This window comes from Bos mutus, chromosome 18, assembly GCF_027580195.1.
Source record: "Bos mutus isolate GX-2022 chromosome 18, NWIPB_WYAK_1.1, whole genome shotgun sequence".
Taxonomy (NCBI): Eukaryota; Metazoa; Chordata; class Mammalia; order Artiodactyla; family Bovidae; genus Bos; species Bos mutus.
Genome location: NC_091634.1, coordinates 25,908,470 through 25,928,610, shown reverse-complemented (window position 1 = coordinate 25,928,610; position 20,141 = coordinate 25,908,470). Strand labels below are relative to the sequence as shown.

Genomic DNA, 20,141 nt, shown 5'->3' with positions numbered 1-20,141 from the left:
ATTTACTTATTTGAGCAATCTCCCTTTGTATAATTGAGCTTCTTTTGCCATTGCTTCCCCCTTTCCTACACACTGATATCTAATTATCCAACTTGGACATACATAACTTGCCTCTAGACTGTGACTGCTTTCCTCCTCCATCCTATGTATGCTGTGACTCCCAGAGCTGCCCTCTTGCGTATCTGTTGACACCCTCCTCACCCTCCTTGGGTTCTGACTCCCCATTTTGGGCAGCCCTGCTAGGCAGATAGCCTTCACATTACTAAGATTTTGATATTCTACTTAAGAGATGCCCTATGCTCCTGCTCCCTCAACCTCATGAATATCTTGTTTACTCCACTGGGACTCCACCATCTTATGCTGGGCTGCCCATCCATGGGAATGTCCTCTTCATCCTGCTCAGGCTTGAAGGCCTCATATGAATGCCCTCCTCACCCTGCTTAAATTTCTAATTCCCATGTTGGTCTTCCACACTCCCCTCATGGGCACATTCTGCTGCTGCTGCTGCTAAGTCGCTTCAGTCGTGTCCAACTCTGTGCGACCCCATAGACGGCAGCCCACCAGGCTCCCCAATCCCTGGGATTCTCCAGGCAAGAACACTGGAGTGGGTTGCCATTTCCTTCTCAGGTGCATGAAAGTGAAAAGTGAAAGTGAAGTTGCTCAGTCGTGTCCAACTCTTAGCGACCCCATGGACTGCGGCCCACCAAGCTCCTCTGTCCATGGGATTTTCCAGGCAAGAGGGCTGGAGTGGGGTGCCACTGCCTTCTCCGGGGCACACTCTACTTCCTGCTTAATCTTTGATACCCAGCTCAGGCAGCCCTATTATATGGACATCCTTCTTATTGCTTGGGTTCTTAAACCTAGAGCTGGCTGCCCTTGCATGAATACCCTTTATACCCTGCTCAAGCTTTGTTTCCCTGTGTTGGGTATCCTCCGTCACCTCATTGTCTTTAGCTGTGACATCCTGTGCCATCCCCTTAAGGCTACATTTCTCACCATGCTCTGACTCTGACACCCTATGCTAGACTCTGTGCCTTCCCTCCTCTACATACTGTCCTCATTCTGTTTGGGCTACGCATCCCAGGAGACTTTGACTTTGCTTGGACTCTAACCCAGTAGGTTGTCCTGTGTGTCAGGCAAAATTTCCTCTTCTCATCCTGCTTTCTTGGGTTCCATCCCACCCTTCTACTCTCTCCCACCTTTCCCCACCCCCATCCCTAGATAAGTTATTCATTATGCTTGGGTTCTGATACCACATACTAGGCTGCAGATATTTTATTTACATTGCTTGGACTCTGCACCTGGAAATCTTCTCCCTCTCCCTCCTGCTCCCCATTAATATTTTTCTCACCCTGCTTGGGCTCTGAAACCATTTTGCCAGACCTCCACCACTCCCATCCATACCATGGATTCCCTTCTCATTCTTTACTTCTGACACTCAGCCCTAGTCCTCCTTACCCTTCTTGAACTCTGAACTCTACAATTCTTTAAAGCTGATTTGAAAAAATATTCCTATAAGATGTTTGGAAATTATAAATCGATAAAGGTTTTACTCAGTAGTCGGGTCATAGGTAAGACTTTGAAAGTGTTTATTCTAGAACAGACTTAAATAACTTCTTTTGAAAATAGTATAAATAAATTAAGAAAGTATAATATATAACAAAAATGGTTAAATAGAATAATCCATTCTGTATCTTATAAGTGTTACTAAGTTATGTAGAAAATAATTGTGAAATTTTAAAGTGAAAAATAATACCTATTAGAAAAAATAGATCTCAAGTTATTCTTCTTATTTCCCAAATTGTTGCAATCTGTGCTGCTGCATATTGTTTAAAATTATTGTAGACCACTAGCTTGAGGAAAATGGTAATAAAATATATTCAAAAAAAGGTGATATGATTAAATAAGTAACAGCAAACTAGTAAATGGATTTAAACTTAAATGAGAAAATTTTATTAAAACAGAGATCACATACAAGTTATTCTTGGACTTAATAATCTTTTAGAAACCAAATATCCAGTAGACCTGCAGCCAGTACATTTTCCAGTGGAGATGCCAAGTATGATGACTGTCAAGCCCAAAGTGTTTTTAACAGAATGAATGCTGTCTCTCTTCAATGCAGAAGTATGTTGGCACAGTGGAGGTGCCAGGCATTTTGTTTTAGAATGTCTGATGTGAAACCATAGCCTTGGGATTCACCAGCTTATTGAGGTAGTTAATAAAGACATGGAAGAGTAAGGCAATTAGTTTGCCAAACCATTTGCAAGAACTCTTCGTAAGTCTTTTTTAACTCTTCTGGATGCTAAGGTAGCTTTGTATATAGACTTAAAAAACAAAGTGAAATCCCATTTTAGAAACAAGATACAAACATTTATAAATACATTTCCAGTATTAGAATGTTTGCATCTAGTATCTGGGAGCACTCATTATTTGAATAACTAATATCTATGCTGAGCATTAATTTACTTTTCATTAATTTTTTAAAGCATTTCCAACACAAAGTATCATTTTTTTTTTTTTTTACCGCAAGTACTTCCATTTAGCTGATTGCTTGACAGTTGAATAGAAGCATTCATTTATTTACTCCACTACTACCACCTTTTATATTGTTTATCTCTGCATGAAGATAAGTCTCTGGTATTAGTTGTGTACAACTATGATTTGTTTGGTTACCTGAAAGTTAATAAGTGTCTTCAGAAAAGTTCAAGAGTAGGGGGACTCTGAAAATTCTGATCTTTACTTTCTGACTCTGAAGCAGCTGAATATTGAATGCTAGCTATCAGGTCAACAAAGGCAAAATGGTGATGTTGTTGTTGTTGTTTGGTCCCTAAGTCATGTTCGACCCCATGAACTGTAGCCCGCCAGGTTCCTCTATTCATGGGATTTACCAAGCAAGAATACTACAGTGAATTGCCATTTTTTTCTCCAGGATATCTTCCCAACCCAGGAATTGAACCCTTGTTTCTTTCATTGGCAGGCAGATTCTTAACCACTGAGCCACGAGGAAAGCCCCAAGAATAATTTACAGAGTTCTTTTTAACAGATCATCTTAGTTAAGCCTTATAGCAATTCTGAAGGCTGTGCACTGTCCATGCATAGCCTTTTATTGTATTTACTGATTAGATTATATATTTTAGTAAAAAGAAAATTCTTGAGCCTGCTGTCCAGACCAACTTATTTCTGCTACTCCTTTGTCCTATATCCTTGTCTCCCCATCAAAGGAAATTGCTGTCCTAAACTTTATCATTCCCTTCTTTCGTTGTTTTATCATATGTATTTTTCTTTTCCTTTTTTTTTTTTTAACTATTAAGTTTTACATTCTTTATTGGTAAAACTGACTTCACATAATTATTTTGAAATTAAGTGAGTATGTATGTAGAAGACCTTTGAACAGTGCCTGTGCCAACAACCAAGTGCTCAATAAATGGTAGATGTAATTGCATTATTAATGGTGTTATTTTGCAAAGGGGAAAAACTAGAAAAGCATGTCTTTTCTCAGCTGTTTCATTTGTTTTTGTCTCCCTGGACTCTTCTGTGGGAAAGTGAGGAGTATAAGGGTTTGAAGTCTTTCATGTTTTTGAAACTGGGCAACATGTAAAATAGTACAATGTGATTTGGTTGATCAGCAGTTAGGAAACAGAGTTTCTAATTGAGAAGAAGAAAAAAAATGCTTCACTATTAAGTTACCAGTTTTTTCTTCTTTTTCACTGCCTTGTGCCCTCAGGATAGGATTTCTGTCTCCTTGAGTTTGATGCAGTGTGATGGGACTCGCCCTATAGCCAGTGTTGCAGAGTTAAAGACCAAATTGCCCAGAAATAACTAGTGATATAAAAGGATCTATTGGAATTTATTGAATGACTGACTGAACACACACACCAACCAGCCAGCCAATATTTGCATTGTTTACCTTCCCATCAAACATTAGGAAGCATTTAGTTTGCTTTTAATATCTGAAAATGATTTCATTCCTCTAATTGCTGTAGGCTCTGCACTGTTGTACTAACATAAAACAAACTCTTGATCTTCTGAGCTTGTTTGCTTTTCTGCCTAATTTCTTTTTTTCATACACTTATGTTAATAATTTATGGTAACTATTCTATTGTACTTGATCTAAGTCTGTTACATGGATACTTAATCCCACTTATATTGGGATTTTGGTCAACTAAAATTTATAATGAACAATTAAATGAGTTGATTAACATTATTATTGCTCAAATTATTAACACATTAATGGAAAAAATATGATCACCCCAATTCTGACAGACCAAGGAAAGAATTCTTTAAAAAGCAAAAGTAAAATCGTTTCTAGATTTTGAAAAAAAGAATGAGAAAGAGAGTGAGTACATTTGAGTACACTGCACAAGAGCAGTTTTTTACCAGCTGTTACATTGATCTGTATCAAAGTTCACTTTATTCTTTTGGGCAGATGTTCCAGTTTTCATTATCTGTGATGAATTATGACATATGATATATTCCTCTTAGGCCTGTGTCATTTGCAAATTCCTTATCTTTTTTCAAGTTGTTGATGTAACTGCGTTTCTCAAGGTGGGGAACCCATAAGATTTTCGAGTGCTGTTGCTTAGAGGCATCTGTTTTATGAAGTCTACATTAATCTTATTCATAAGAACTTTTAAAGATTTTCATCAGGTTATTTTACTGAATGTAGGATACCTATGGCTGTTAAATTTTCCTCATCTAATAGAAGAGCCTTAAAAAGCAAATTAAATTAGTTTGCAGTTTAGCCTTCACAGTTTTACTTTTTACAAACAGAAACTATGTGAAGAGGTATTTTGTCCATGAAGTTTATTAGGAACATAGACCTAGCTCACTCTTGTGCAGTTCTCAGTTATCTTTATTTTTTCTGTTTCTGTTTCTCTCTTTTTTAAAAACAGCGTTTACCCATGTATAATTTGCATATCGTAAGATTCATCCATTTAACGTGTACAGTCAGTGGTGGTTGGTATATTTTATAGAATTGTGTAGCCATTGCCATAATCTAATTTTGGAATTCTTATTACCCCAAAAAGAAACCTTGTAACCATTTTCTCTCTCTAAAAGAAAAATCTTAAAAATTCTTTTAAAATCTAGTAGGTTCTTTAAAATAAATGTACAGATTATACTTTTGTTTTCTAAGGAAGTCTTTTCTCGGCAAACTGCTTTTCCATTATAGGTTTCCCATTCTCTTTCTTCATATCCTATGCTTATAAATCTAGAATTTCATTCCTCCCATATTTATTTAGCTGATTTAACAGATAATGCAAGGAAAATAGATATGACTGCTTAACATGAGGCAGGATTGTTTGTTGTTTTCATGTATTTAAAGGGCCTGTGCTGTTCTTTGGGCTTCCCTAGTGATTCAGACAGTATAGAATCCTCCTGCAATGTGGGAGACCTGGGTTCGATTCCTGGGTTGGGAAGAGCCTCTGGAGGAGGGCATGGCAACCCACTCCAGTATTCTTGCCTTGAGAATCCCCGTAGACAGGAACCAGGTGGGCCCCAGTCCATAGGGTTGCAAAGAGTAGGACACAGCTGAAGCAACTTAGCACACACGCAGGCCTGAGAGTAAGACCAGTGTATGTGGTCAGGTTGTATAGTTTTATCTTGGAGGGAATCTCTTTGAGGTAATGGGCTAAAATAAAAGTTTTATTGAGGATTTAAGTTGCTTAAAGTAGCGGAGCCAACAGAGTGCTGTCTAAAGTCAGAGCCTGTGACGGTATGAACTGTTAACTGCTGTTTTCCTTGGAAAGATAGGATAACACTTCTGAATTCTCTAATTTTCAAACACTTGAGTCAGTTAATCAGAAAATACCTTTGGTGAAGGAATGAATCCATCTGTCCTACACCTTCCACTTGACTTATTTGGTTTGGAGGGTAGGCTGTGGGGAAGACTGAGATATAAGAAGTTCTATATTTAGTTACTTTCCAGTGTATTTTTACTAACACTGCTTTTATACTTCTAATTTAGATTCAACTTTGTATTCCTCTTTGGGAAACTGAAATGTGGTTAGTTATTGGGCTGTTCCTAGGTTTGGTTTTTTTTTCCCCTTGACATAAATGCATTTTGGCAGATCCTTTCTCTTTTTATCTAAGCGAATTTTACTTTCATATTTCTTTCTATTTATCTCCTCCCCCAAAAAAGGGTCTTGAGTATGCTTTTCTTTTATATATAAGAAGCTCTTGTTTTCAGCATGGATTGAGAAAAATAATTTTATTAAAATCAATATTTGATGATGGGCATTTCTGTTTTAATTAGTTTCTCCCTACTCTTTCCTCTATATTATTTGAAAGATGGAAATAATTTACTTAAGGCTTATCAGTTCAGTTCAATTCAGTCACTCAGTTGTGTCCAACTCTTTGCAACCCAATGGACTGCAGCACGCCAGGCCTCCCTGTCTATCACCAGCTCCTGGAGTTTACTCAAACTCATGGCCATTGAGTCAGTGATGCCATCAGACCATCTCATCCTCTCTCGTCCTCTTCTCCTCCCACCTTCAGTCTTTCCCAGCATCAGGGTCTTTTCAGATGAGTCAGTTCTTTGCATCAGGTGGCCCAAGGATTGGAGTTTCAGCTTCAGCATCAGTCCTTCCAATGAATATTCAGGACTTATTTCCTTTAGGATTGACTGATTGGATCTCCTTGCAGTCCAAGGGACTCTCAAGAGTCTTCTCCAACACCACAGTTCAAAAGCATCAATTCTTCGGCGCTCAGCCTTCTTCACGGTCCAACTCTCACATCCATACATGACTACTGGAAAAACCAAAGCTTTGACTAGATGGACTTTTGTTGGCAAAATAATGCCTCTGCTTTTTAATATGCTATCTAGGTTGGTCATAACTTTTCTTCCAAGGAGCAAGCATCTTTTAATTTCATGGCTGCAGTCACCATCTGCAGTGATTCTGGAGCCCAGAATCACTGGAGCCCAGTCACTGATTTTGGAGCCCAAAGTCACTGTTTCCATAGCTTCCCCATCTCTTAGCCGTGAAGTGACGGGACCAGATGCCATGATGTTAGTTTTTTAAATGTTGAGTTTTAAGCCAACTTTTTCACTCTCCTCATTCACTTTCATCAAGAGGCTCTTTAGTTCTTCTTCACTTTCTGCCATAAGTGTGGTATCATCTGCATATCTGAGGTTTTTGATATTTCTCCTAGAAATCTTGATTCCAGCTTGTGCTTCATCCAGCCCAGCGTGTCTCATGATGTACTCTGCGTATAAGTTAAATAAGCAGGGTGACAATATACAGCCTTGACGTCTTCCTTTTCCTATTTGGAACCAGTCTGTTGTTCCATGTCCCAGTTCTAACGTTGCTTCCTGACCTACATACAGGTTTCTCAAGAGGCAGGTCAGGTGGTCTGGTATTCCCATCTCTTGAAGAATTTTCCACAGTTTGTTGTGATCCACAGATTCAAGGGCTTTGACACAGTCAGTAATTCTGGAACTGTCGCTTTTTCAGTGATCCAGCAGATGTTGGCAATTTGATCTCTGGTTCCTCTGCCTTTTCTAAAACCAGCTTGAACATCAGGAAGTTCACGGTGCACGTATTGCTGAAGCTTAGCTTGGAGAATTTTGAGCATTACTTTGCTAGGGTGTGAGATGAGTGCAATTGTGCAGTAGTTTGAGCATTTTTTGGCATTGCCTTTCTTTGGGATTGGAATGAAAACTGACCTTTTCCAGTCCTGTGGCCACTGCTGAGTTTTCCAAATTTGCTGGCATATTGAGTGCAGCACTTTCACACCATCATCTTTTAGGATTTGAAATATAGCTCAACTGGAATTCCATCACCTCCACTAGCATTGTTCGTAGTGATGCTTCCTAAGGCCCACTTGACTTCTCATTCCAGGATGTCTGGCTCTAGGTGAGTAATCATACCATCGTGATTATCTGGGTCATGAAGATCTTTTGTTTTATAGTTCTTCTATGTATTCTTACCTCCTCTTCTTACTCTATTCTGCTTCTGTTAAGTCCATACCATTTCTGTCCTTTATTGTGCCTGTCTTTGCCTGAAATGTTCCCTCGGTATCTCTAATTTTCTTAAAGAGATCTCTAGTCTTTCCCATCCTGTTGTTTTCCTCTATTTCTTTGCATTGATCGCTGAGGAAGGCTTTCTTATCTCTCCTTGCTATTCTTTGGAACTCTGCATTCAAATGGGTATATCTTTCCTTTGCTCCTTTGCCATTTGCTTCTCTTGTTTTCACAGCTCTTTGTAAGGCCTCCTCAGACAACCGTTTTGCCTTTTTGCATTTCTTTTTCTTGGGGATGGTCTTGATCATTGTCTCCTGCACAGTGTCACAAACCTCCGTCCATAGTTTCAGGCACTCTGTCTATCAGATCTAATCCCTTGAATCTATTTGTCACTTCCACTTTATAATCATAAGGGATTTGATTTAGGTCATACCTGAATGGTCTAGGGGTTTTTCCTACTTTCTTCAATTTCAGTCTGAATTAGGCAATAAGGAGTTCATGATCTGAGCCACAGTCAGCTCCCAGTTTTATTTTTGCTGACTGTGTAGAGCTTCTCCATCTTTGGCTGCTAAGAATATAATCAGTCTGATTTCAGTATTGACCATCTGGTGATGTCCATGTGTAGAGTCTTCTCTTGTGTTGTTGGAAGAGAGTGTTTGCTGTGACCAGTGCGTTCTCTTGGCAAAACTCTATTAGCCATTGCTCTGCTTCATTCTGTATGCCAAGGCCAAATTTGCCTGTTATTGCAGGTATTTCTTGACTTCCTATTTTTGCATTCCAGTCCCCTATAATGAAAAGGACATCTTTTTTGGAAATCAGATGATCATTATATCTACTACTGTGGGCAAGAATCTTTTAGAAGAAACAGAGTAGCCATCATAGTCAACAAGAGTCCAAAATGCAGTATTTGGATGCTATCTCAAAAATGACAGAATGATCTCTGCTCGTTTCCAAGGCAAACCATTCAGTATCACAATAATCCAAGTCTATGCCCCTACCAGTAATGCTGAAGAAGCTGAAGTTGAGTGGTTCTATGAAGACGTACAAGACCTTCTAGAACTAACACTTAAGGCTTTTAGCAATGGTTTAACAAGCTGAAAATTTTTATTATATTTAGAAAGATGTAAAATTTGCCAAATGCTTTGAAGATGAAAATTTCAAGTGTTAGGTAATAGTTTTTCAAAAGAAAAATTTCAGTTGATTCTTCATTGTGAACAAAGATCATTTAATACTACAACTTCTAATTTTAGCTTTCCTTCATGATATTCTTTCTTATTCCTATCTGTGTGAAATTCAGGATACATATTTTAACTGGGAGGTTCAAAATATTTTTGAATTCAGTAAACAGTTAACTAGAAATATTGTTTGCTACCAAGGATAAAACGTCTTCTAGTGCTACTTTTATTTTTTTAATCACTTAGTACAAATAATAATCTTCCTTAATTGTTGAAATATTGCTTTTCTTGGAATACTAGGCAAGTCCCTTAAACTCTGTGCCTTGGTTTTTCAGAAAATGAACATAGGATTCTAATTGGTCTTCTGAAGATTTTTCCAACATTGATTCTACTGTCTTTAGAGGATATCTTGATTATTATTTCTGTCCTAAATGCATGTAATAACGATTATAAACTAATTTTTGAATAGTAGATATAAATTTGATGTTATGGACAATTATAATATTATTAAATATATTTAAAAGATACACAGTATTCTTTAATCTGGGATACAAAACTAATCATAGTCTAATTAAAGGCACTTACGCTTTTTCATTTCAGAGAATCCTATGCTTATGCCTTTCTTGAGTTGGAGATATCTCAGAGTAAGAAGTAGTTCCTTGAGTCATAACATTCCTCTTTCTAGTGTCTTTAGGAGGGAAAAATTCAATATGATAGCAAATTAAAATATTTTATGAAAGTGCTGGATAAAAGAGTAGGAGTAGACTAATGGTCTGTTTGAAGAAGCCAATTTATAGCTGATATACACCAGTACATGCCATCTTACATGTAAAGGATGAGACATAATACTTTTTTTTTTTTAAACAGAGATTTTGGAGCATCTTGTGTTATTTGGCGTCTCTACTGCCTAGTTTTATATGGTTTAAAAAATTTGGTAACTTTTTCTGTATATCATCAGCATGAAAGGAAAAGCCAAGAAGAAAATGGGAGTCAGAATGAATGGAAAGTTCATTGTGCCTTTCACTAAAATTATAATAAAACAAAAATGTTTGCTAATAATTTTTACAACAGTAATTACATGAAGTTTAGTGTGTGTGTGTATGAATAATATAATTCTTGTGAGTGGAAAAACATTAATTTTGTGCTCATAAAAATTTTTTCTCTTTCTCCCAACAGAATCTGTCTATGATCTTCTCCCAAAGGAGTTACAGTTACCTCCATCTAGAGAAACACCTGTAGCATCAATGAGTCAGACAAGTGGTGGTGAGGCAGGCTCGCCTCCTCCAGCTGTAGTTGCTGCTGGTATGCATTTCATTTTACTTTTTAAAGAAAACTAAAGCATTATCTGGTCAACATGAACAGTGCTGGCAAAATTTGTATTAAAGAGTGTGATTTGAGGGTTTGTTTCAGGAGGTTTTAAAATACATACTTTTAACATTAAAATTTTTCTATAAAATACTTTTATACATTTATTATTTCTTAAAATTTCATATTGGCACATCTGTTAGATCCATCTCCCAGAATGGATCTTATCTTCAACTATGGGAGTGAGTTTAAAGCTCTTTGGTTGACTGCACATAATAAAGTTATTAAATAACAAGCTGTGGATAGAAAATTACATTTGAGTCTATAAAACAGTTATTTTTGAAAGTTTGCTCCAAGGGGAAAATGTTTTATTTCGTGTAATCTGAAAAAGGACTCAAGCACCAAGTGTTTTTTTGGTTGGTAGCATGTTACTATAACCTTTTCCCTACATTTAAAAACATATGTGACCTTACACTTATTTTAAATTTAATCAAAAGTAATGGAAGATTTGAATGTAATGTTTATATAAAGATACTTTTTTATATTAGTGAAAATGTATGGAAAGTAATGTTTGAAATTTATCAAGTTTATTTTTAATCAGCTCTCAAATCATACACTTTATAATTATATAAAATTGGTTCAAATTTTTACTGAATTAAAAGATTGACAGATAAATTAATAGGAAAATGTCTTGATTATGATAAATAATAAGAATGCTTTCAATAATACTAGATTGCCCAACTGTAATTCTTTTTTTAGTTGGGTTTGCAGATTACTAAGTGTGTTTGGTTTTTTAAAAAAAGTTAGAAAATTATATGTACATACTCTGAAGCTTTATCTGTCTCTTACTAATTAGAGGTTTCTTGCCCAATATGATACCTTTCGTCTTTTAAAATGGTACTTAGAATCCATCAGAGGACTGTTTTCAGTAAATTCTTTTTGTTTCAAAGAGAACAGTGAAGTGGAAGGTTGTGGTTTAAATGAGAATATTGGTACTGAAGTGGAACTTTGGGTATTTTTCTTATTTGCATTAACCTAAGTCCAGTCACTTTGTGTACCAATATTTCCCCTGAGCCGTACAGTGTAATCTGCAGCCTTCCTTGTTGAGGGCAGGAAAACTTTAACCATGGCCAAGAAACATACTAGCCCTGCTCACTGTTCATGTGTTGCCAGACATTTTCTAACAGATTCTGTGGATTTAATCGTGAACTTTTTAGAAATTGAATTGTAAAGATGACCTGGTTTCATTTTATATGCACTGAATATTTTTTTCTGGAATTTAAGTATTTAGTTTTAAAATAGTATCAGATAATAAAATATTTTTTAAAATTTTTAAATGAAATATTTCACTTTAAATCCACAGGTAGAAATTGACTAACTGATTTCTTTTGTATCTTTTGAGATTTTTTTTTAAAGCCATTTTGAATCTGTATAGAACTAAAAGTCTGTTTCTTCTGTGCTTTTTAACATCTGTTGACAGTAGATCCAGTTCCTTTTAAAAGCTGAAAAATGTTAACTAGATTTGGAAAAAGAACAACACTTCCTTTTAAATAATACCAAACTCAGTTTTAGAAGTTTTTATATATAAATATTGAAAGTTTTTGAATTTGAGTCACTGATGGAATGTTGATCCTTCCTCCCTCTCTCCCTCTCTCCCTCCATAATCCTCTCCAGATAAATTAGAATGAAGGCTTTGAGTTGAAAAATCATGAAAGTAAGAATTAACTCGGAGAAGGCAATGGCACCCTACTCCAGTACTCTTGCCTGGAAAATCCCATGGATGGAGGAGCCTGGTAGGCTGCAGTCCATGGGGTCGCTAAGAGTCGGACACGACTGAGTGACTTCACTTTGACTTTTCACTTTCATGCATTGGAGAAGGAAATGGCACCCCACTCCAGTGTTCTTGCCTGGAGAATCCCAGGGACAGAGGAGCCTGGTTGGAGGCCATCTATGGGGTTGCACAGAGTCGGACACGACTGAAGCAACTTAGCAGCAAGAATTAACTAAAGGAAGTATTCTGAAGTAATAGTCTTTTATTAGATCAAGCAGTTATTGACATTGTAAGATTGTGAAAAGAGTAAGGAGGTGACCTTGACAATTTTCATATATTCACACACAGAAAGTTTCTGTGATTTAAAACCCATTTGTAATTTTTTTTTTTTACACATATTTACTTTTAACCAACATAGACTCATTCTAGAATTCTAGTGTCTTATTGATAGAGCCTTCATCATCTAACATTATAGGTAAGAGAGTTTAAATTGCAGAATAATTATTGTAGGGAGTTCAGTTAGTATATATATTTAGAGTTGCTTTTTAAAAATTTGGCATATTAATATCCTTAGCGATATAAATGTCAAAAAGAGTTTTGGAGTAAATTACCAGTTACTCAGTGTTTTCTGGCCAAAAGACTAGATATTTAGGGAAAGATACATTAATTTAGACTTTTGTGATTTATTTTTTAATCTATAGCATTTGCTGTTTTAATATGAAATGCATAAAAATGATGACTCTTGATGTAGTTAATTCTTCAGAGTTTTGAAGGAGCTGGATTGGCTGCTATCAGGTATGAGGGCCTGGTGGGAACAGACTTCTAGTTCTGCCATAAAGGTTTGTGTTTCACAAATTCTGAATCAATTTAAATTTTAAAATTTAGAGACTGGGCATATAGATATTCATGTACATTTAAAATTATTTAATTATTAAAAATGTGTTTCTCAGATTCGCCAATCTATATTTTTTTCCCTTTACGTATTAGTGAAGGATTGAGTAAACATGATGCTGCTAATCCACAATCCAGAATATTGGGTAAAAGAATGTCTCTGAAACCTCCTTTCCTGTCTCTACATTATACACACTTTTAATACTGTCATTTATAATATCTTTAGTCTGGTAAGAACCTGGACTGGGAGTAGGGGAAAGAGGGCTTCCTTCCTCACAATGTCTCTCCTCTCTAGAGGGCCAGTGTCACAGTCTGGAGGTGTAGTTGAATATCAGCAGTCTGAAATTTGTATTTTAAACCATTTTTTAAAAACATATGTTTTTATCCCACTAGAAAGTTTCTTAGTAGTTTGAGATTCAATATGTGAATGTATAAAAGTTTTAAGGTACAAACTTCCTGAAGAATATTGTAGGTTTTTGATAATTAAGACAGAGGCCATTTTTCTAACATAAAGTTATCCACATGAACTTATTATATTTTTTGGCAAAATAAGGAGTTGTTCAAGGAGTAGATAAAAAATTCAAGTTGTGAAAGGATTCTTTTTGTTGTTTCTTTAATCCTATAGTGTAGGTTATAAGACACTAAAATATATTAGTAAGAATTACTAAGAAGAACTAAAACAGTCACATTAGAATTTAGGGGTTTTAAAGAGATATGGCAGGTATTTTTCTTAAATAACAGGTTTATTAAGATATTGTTGTAAACTGAAAGGTGAATTGATCTTGGTTATTCCATATGATCAATTCCTACTTTTCCTAGAAAACTGGACCACTTCCAAAAGGAAGTCAGTTACAAACATGTTGCCGAGTAGGATTCTATCTTTTAAAATTCCACATAAATACATATATTTATACATATAGAAATATGTGTGTATGGACCTATGTATAGATGTTTACTAACACCTGCATTATTAGAATGAAAAAAGCATCAGCAGACTTGAACCGTAATGGTTAATTCAGAAACAATTACCAATTTGGGAGACTGTCCATATTGTAAATTTTCATTGACAAAAAGTACACATGGCTTATTAATGATTTATTCCCTAAATGTTTACCTTTTTTATTCTCTTAATTTCTAGCAGCTTTTATAAATATTGTGATTTATTCATTTTCTGATAGAATAAGCACATTTTTGTGTCACCCGAGTTTTAGAAATAGCATTTTGAAACTGCACAGATTCTCAACCATTCATAGAGAAAATACATATATCAAATAGACAGTTTCTTTTTTCCCTGTGTTTTGTAGAATTTCACATTAATAAGTTAATGTACAGAAGTGGGCTTACTTTTTTATGTTACCAATAAGATTGATAGTAAGCAAAACGTATTACCATAACCATTTTGTAATAATTAGTTATATATAAAGACACTCCAACTGTACTAGAGTGAGGGAAATTGATAAGGGTAGAATGTAACAAGAGACTTCACCTATTTCTGTGACATTATTTTTCTTTTCCTATATGTGAAATACAGTAAAATTAGCTTGAGCTTTGGAATCATAAAGAACTAATATGAATCTGATGGCTATCTTATCATTTCTATCATATAGACAGAATCTTGTGGAAATTGAGTAAATTTTTCATATTACCCCTGTAACTGGACAGTAATAAAACTTTTTTAAGGCTATTAAGAAGATAGATACTTAATGTTGCTTGATGATTAATAATGTTTAGATGAACATTGACCTCCCTCCCACATGGATTTCTCCTTTCATTTGTTAGTAAGGTTTTTAAAAAAATAGATCTTATTTTTATAAAAACAAGTTTTTAAGCTTTGTTTTGTTTCTTTCCATTCTCACTCTGCTTTTTACATTATTTTGAAGTTTTGTGTATCAGACAACACATGAGCTGTGGGATTTCCTCTCTGAGTTAGTTTTTAATGTTGACACTCTCTCAAGTCTTTAATGTTGACACTCTCTCACTAGGAACCTTTGTAAATAAAAAAACATGGATGAAGGATGATGAATCATAGGGAGAACAGACATTTCCCAGTGAGATGATTCTGCAAATTTGACTAATTAAGTATTCTTCCTAGAATGCTCTTCCCACTTTTTAAAAAATTAAATAATAAAGTTGGGTGAACGATTATCACAACTTTTTAGTAGAGCAATTTATTGCTTTTGGTTTTTGTCTAGATGTTTTATTTTATCTACAGTTGGATCTAATATACACTCTAATCCAGATCCAGTTGTAAAACCATTCTGAATAATTAAGTTAGAAGATTTTAATGATACAAAAACTATTTTCTTTTCCTTTTTTTGGTCACTTCTAAAAAAAGAAGTGTGAAGACATTGGACTGGTGTTGGCTGGAGTGCCTTATTATTTAATCTAAACTATTTTAAAATGTATTATATGATAAAGCATTGAAGTGACCTTCAAATAGCATCCCTCAGAGCTGCTTTTTCTCTCTAGTCCTTAAGTTAATGTGATGGTAATCTCTTTTTGTCTTCAAGTAAACATTACCTTTCAGGTAGTATAATTGCTGTCTATTTTTTTTAAACCTGTTCTTCCTGGGGTCTTTGACAACAACAAATACAGTTGTCAGCTAGTATAGTTATTCCCTATTGTGTTTAAATTATTTGAGGGTGAGGATAATATCAATGATTGATGCTACCTAGTAGTATTTAAATCACTGGATGATAGAAGGCATCTTTCTCTTCCGAGAAGATTTAAAAAATAAATTGTATAATGTGTACTTAGTACCTCTTTTACCCTGTGCTTATATACTTAGGATTGAATAGGACAAAATACATATTTTAAAAACATTGCTCTAAGTGTCAGGACATTTGCAAATGTTGTAAGCATTTTATTTTTCAATAAACATTATTAATAAATATTATGTGAATATATTCATAAATGGCACTCAGACAAGGTAAAAATAATTATTTTAGGAGAATTTAGATTAAAAGTGGGAGAGTAGTTAATTGTATAGTATTAGAATTCTGACTGGCAATTTGATGAACTGGAGGAGAAAAGGATGGTCTGTAGTAAATCAGTAACAAACCTTTCAGTTTCAGCAGTAGAGCTAATTTTTTACAAAATAGAGCCACTGGGATCAAGCATTTTATGCACAGCAGCATATCTAATTTAAAAGTATAGATTAGAACTTCTCTGGCAGTTCAGTGGTAAGACGCCAAGCTTCCAGGGCAGAGACATGGGTTCGATCCCTAGTTTGGAACTAAGATTCCACATGCTGTGTAGTACAGGCAAACATTTTTTTAAATTAAAAAAAAATTTTTTTAAGTGTACATTAGTAACTTTGCCGGGGAGGGGTATGAAGAAGTGTTTGGAAGCTGGCCTGAGAAATGAAAATACTCTTTTGCTGTAAATTTTTTTTTTCTGCTTTTGTGTATTTGTCAGAACATAACATTTTCTGCTCTTTAAGGAAATTTGGGTAAGGGAACAGTTTAAAAACACTTAAAACATTCTGGCTTATGGATTAGATTGCATTAGTAAACAAAAGAGCAAATTGGTGAATATGAGTTAACAAAAATTTTGAATAAGAAATTTCCCCATATGCATTTATTTGGGTATTAATAATTTAATTTTTAAAAGTCTGTTTTAAAACATTGCTTATTGTAACATATAAACTTATGTTGGGTGGGAAAAGTACAAATGAGAAATTGAAACTGTTTTAAACATGTAAATTAAATGGTAGACACTATGATTTTTGGGTTTTGGGGTTTTTTTTCTGTTTTGTTTTCATTTTTGTTTTTTGGTAAAGTAATCTGGATTGCTTATTTTATATGCTGGGATGCTAGTTGTTTTTTCTATTAATACACTTAACTTGCATTCTAGCTTCGCCATTCAGAGACAGGCATCGTGTGGTGGGTTGTGTGACAGTGTCTGTCAATAGTGAAGACAAATAGTGCCAGAGACACTTAACCCATCCAATCTCACCCAGGGTATAGGTCGGTCTCGTTTTCAGACTTCTTCATAAGTCTTTTTTTCTTTCTTTCTTTCTTCCTTCCTTCCTTTCTTTTTTTGTTTCTAAATAGTGAATTGATACTGATTGAAACTAAAGCTTTATGTAAAGTTTTAAACTTTACGTTAATATTTTAAGAAGAAGAAGAAAAGTAGAAAATGAAGGTTGGCATGTAAGGTGTTGACAAAGCAGGTTTGCAGCCACTTTGTGTGTTCTAGATTTTTCAATCCCTTGGCAACATGAATGTTGGCCTTATAAAATTTTTTCTGTCAATATCTTTCTTCTTTGATCTGAAAATATGTTCTTATATCTGGTGACTTTTATCAAACAAAATGTTTAGATTTGAAGTCATTGTTACCAGTAAGAAAAATGAAATACTTAAAAAGAATAACTTAGGCTGAACAGTAAGTGTTTTAGATCAGAAATGGTTTCCAGATAACCTGTGTTGTTTTTTATTACTATTTTCTGAGCAGTCTTGTTTACTCCTTCTCCGTTCCACTATTGGGTTCACTTAGCACACTTGTAAATTTTTATGGCTTTTTTTTTTTTTTTTAAGGAAACTCAACTGATTTTGCACTGATATTGAAAAGTTATACAATATAAGTGCATATTTAAATACTAGAGACCACATTTTTATCTTGGAAGTTTAGTTAAATGTCATTTCTGTTATATTTTTAAAAATCAGTGAAAGGTATTTGTTTCTTTTGAGGACTTTAAAGAATGTTTCTAATTTCATAGCTTTCTATAAAAAGTTTAGTTAGGTCCACAAAGTATCATCTCTTTTTTATGGTATTTAAAGCACTGAAATGATGTGATAATTTAATTTCTTGTTTACAAATCTAGAACTAATAGTTCTCAATTTTAAAATGTAATTTAAGCAAACTGTGTAAAATATACATGGGTTTCTCTATGTAGTATCATTTAAAACTCCATTTTCATCTTTCCAAACAAATTAATAATACAGTTGACCCTTGAATGACAGAGGGTTGAAGTGAGTAGGGGTGCTGTCCCTTAGCACAGTCAAAAATCCATGTATTACTTTACAGTTGGCATTCTGTATCCTTGGCTCTTCATCCACAGATTTGAAATCTAAAATGTTCTTGCTATTATTTTATGCATTTATTTTTAATAGATAATATTAAGAGTTTGCTACATTTTTTAGTAAATTTATCGATTAATACACAAGTATGTAGGGGCTTCCCAGGTGGCTCAGTGGTAAAGAATCCACCTGCAGCAGGTGTGGGTTCGATCCCTGGGTTGGGAAGAGCCCCTGGAGGAGGAAATGGCAACCCACTCCAGTATTGCCTGGAAAATGCCATAGACAGAGACCTTGACAGGCTACAGTCTTTAGGGTTGCAAAGAGTCATACACGACTGAGCATGCATGCACACAAGTAAGTCGCTTGACTTATATCTGAGTTTTAAGAAAGAAGATTCTTAGCACATTTTTGTAGAAATAGTAAGTAAGTTACCTCTAAACTCTTTTAAGTTACTTCCAGACTTTTCCTGTAGCAGATAATGTTGCTATAGTAAGATATAGTCTAAGCATTTTGAGTAGTAAATCTTTTTTTTTTAAACCTGATATGTGTCTATTATTAACACATGGGTACATTTATTTACCAGTTTAATGTAACTCAGCATACATAGGAAATACTGACCTTCCCGTAAATCAATTTAATTAAAAAGTAGAATTTTTACTACATGGAAGTCATAGTATGTTACGTGTCTGGGGAGTCTAAGATGAGAAAGATGTTGTCCATGCTTTCTAGGGGCCCATAGTTCTTACCCCTTACTTTACCACCTCACCTGGCATTATTAATGCACTTAGGTGATGTTTTCCTAACCAAAATGTAACATGCTTTTGTGAAGGGTTTTATACACCATCTTCATTAAGCATCAGAGGAACAATGATACTATTGTAAAGAGTTTTATAATTCAAAAAATTGTCTTATATTCATTATGTTCTTAAAATAAGGAGAACTTTAGTAATTTAGGATCGAACTGAGGTAACCTTTAAAAAATAATTTAAAAAATTAAAGATGCTTGCTACTGTCTTTTGACAGTTTATGTTTTCAGCTTTAATAGTTTTGTGCTCATGAACTTTTTAATTTAATAAGTATATCCAGGAAACTGCAGGTATAATATTCAAAATGTGTGTTAGATGTCCATGGAAAATGTAGAGAATATTTTAACTTATGTAGGGTATGATATCACAGTTTGGCATACCTGTCCCAGAACAGATATTTATGTACAGTTATATCAATTGGGTTTTATAACCATGATTTTGAAATAAGACTTGCAAGATTTAATCACACATGCTTTTAAAGAGCAATGCTAGATTATATCTTGCATATTAAATTCATAAGTATCATATAACTTACTTTTGAGTTCATGATTACATTTTACCTAACTTTCTGTCTTTCATGGACAGGGATCCCTGAGATGTTCATATTCTGCATTCTCATTTGCATGGTACCTAGATTCAAAGAGTGGGTGGGAGAAAATGTCTTTTTAGAAATACAAGTTCACAGCATTCATGTTGCATGCTTTGTGTGTTCCACTGCAAATATTGCATGCTGCATACTTGTATTTTTCTGAAAATAATGAACATAGGCTCATACATACAACAACATGTAGTTTCTTTTTTGCCAATAGTTGGAACAGATGGAGGAATGTTAGACATAATACCTTTTTTATCTTTTCTAAAATGAATTGTCATATTTTTCAAAAAAATAAGGAAAACCTTGTTATTTAAACCCAAAGTGGCTACAAATCAGCTCCTAAACTGTCACTGACATTAGTATCTAGAATTTTGTAGTTTTTACAAATCTTTTAAAATATTTATTTACTAAGAAAACATTGCATTAATGCATGATACAAAAGTGATAAAATTTTTCTTTAAATTGGAATGCAGTTAAAGTGACTGAATTTTTCCAATTTCAACTACTGCATTTGACAAGGATACAAACTGGAAAATGGAACTGGTATCATCTAATTGCATTAAGTGCCTTAACTCATGGTAGTTGAGAAAATCTTTCCATGTGGCATTATGTAGATT

General features: G+C 34.6%; 1 protein-coding gene across 8 annotated transcripts in view; it reads left to right on the top strand.

The window, feature by feature from the left end:
- The window catches only part of NFAT5 (nuclear factor of activated T cells 5), a 119,700-nt gene that overhangs the window by 50,202 nt on the left and 49,357 nt on the right, over positions 1 to 20,141 (top strand). For 4 of the 8 annotated variants that reach the window (XM_014478490.2, XM_070388079.1, XM_014478489.2 and 1 more), the window contains one exon: positions 10,312 to 10,437. In XM_014478490.2, coding sequence (XP_014333976.1) covers positions 10,312 to 10,437 — 126 coding nt within the window. Of the gene's footprint in view, positions 1 to 10,309; positions 10,438 to 16,957; positions 17,071 to 20,141 lie in introns of those variants that run through there. The other 4 variants (XM_070388084.1, XM_070388081.1, XM_070388082.1 and 1 more) reach the window with 2 other exon arrangements.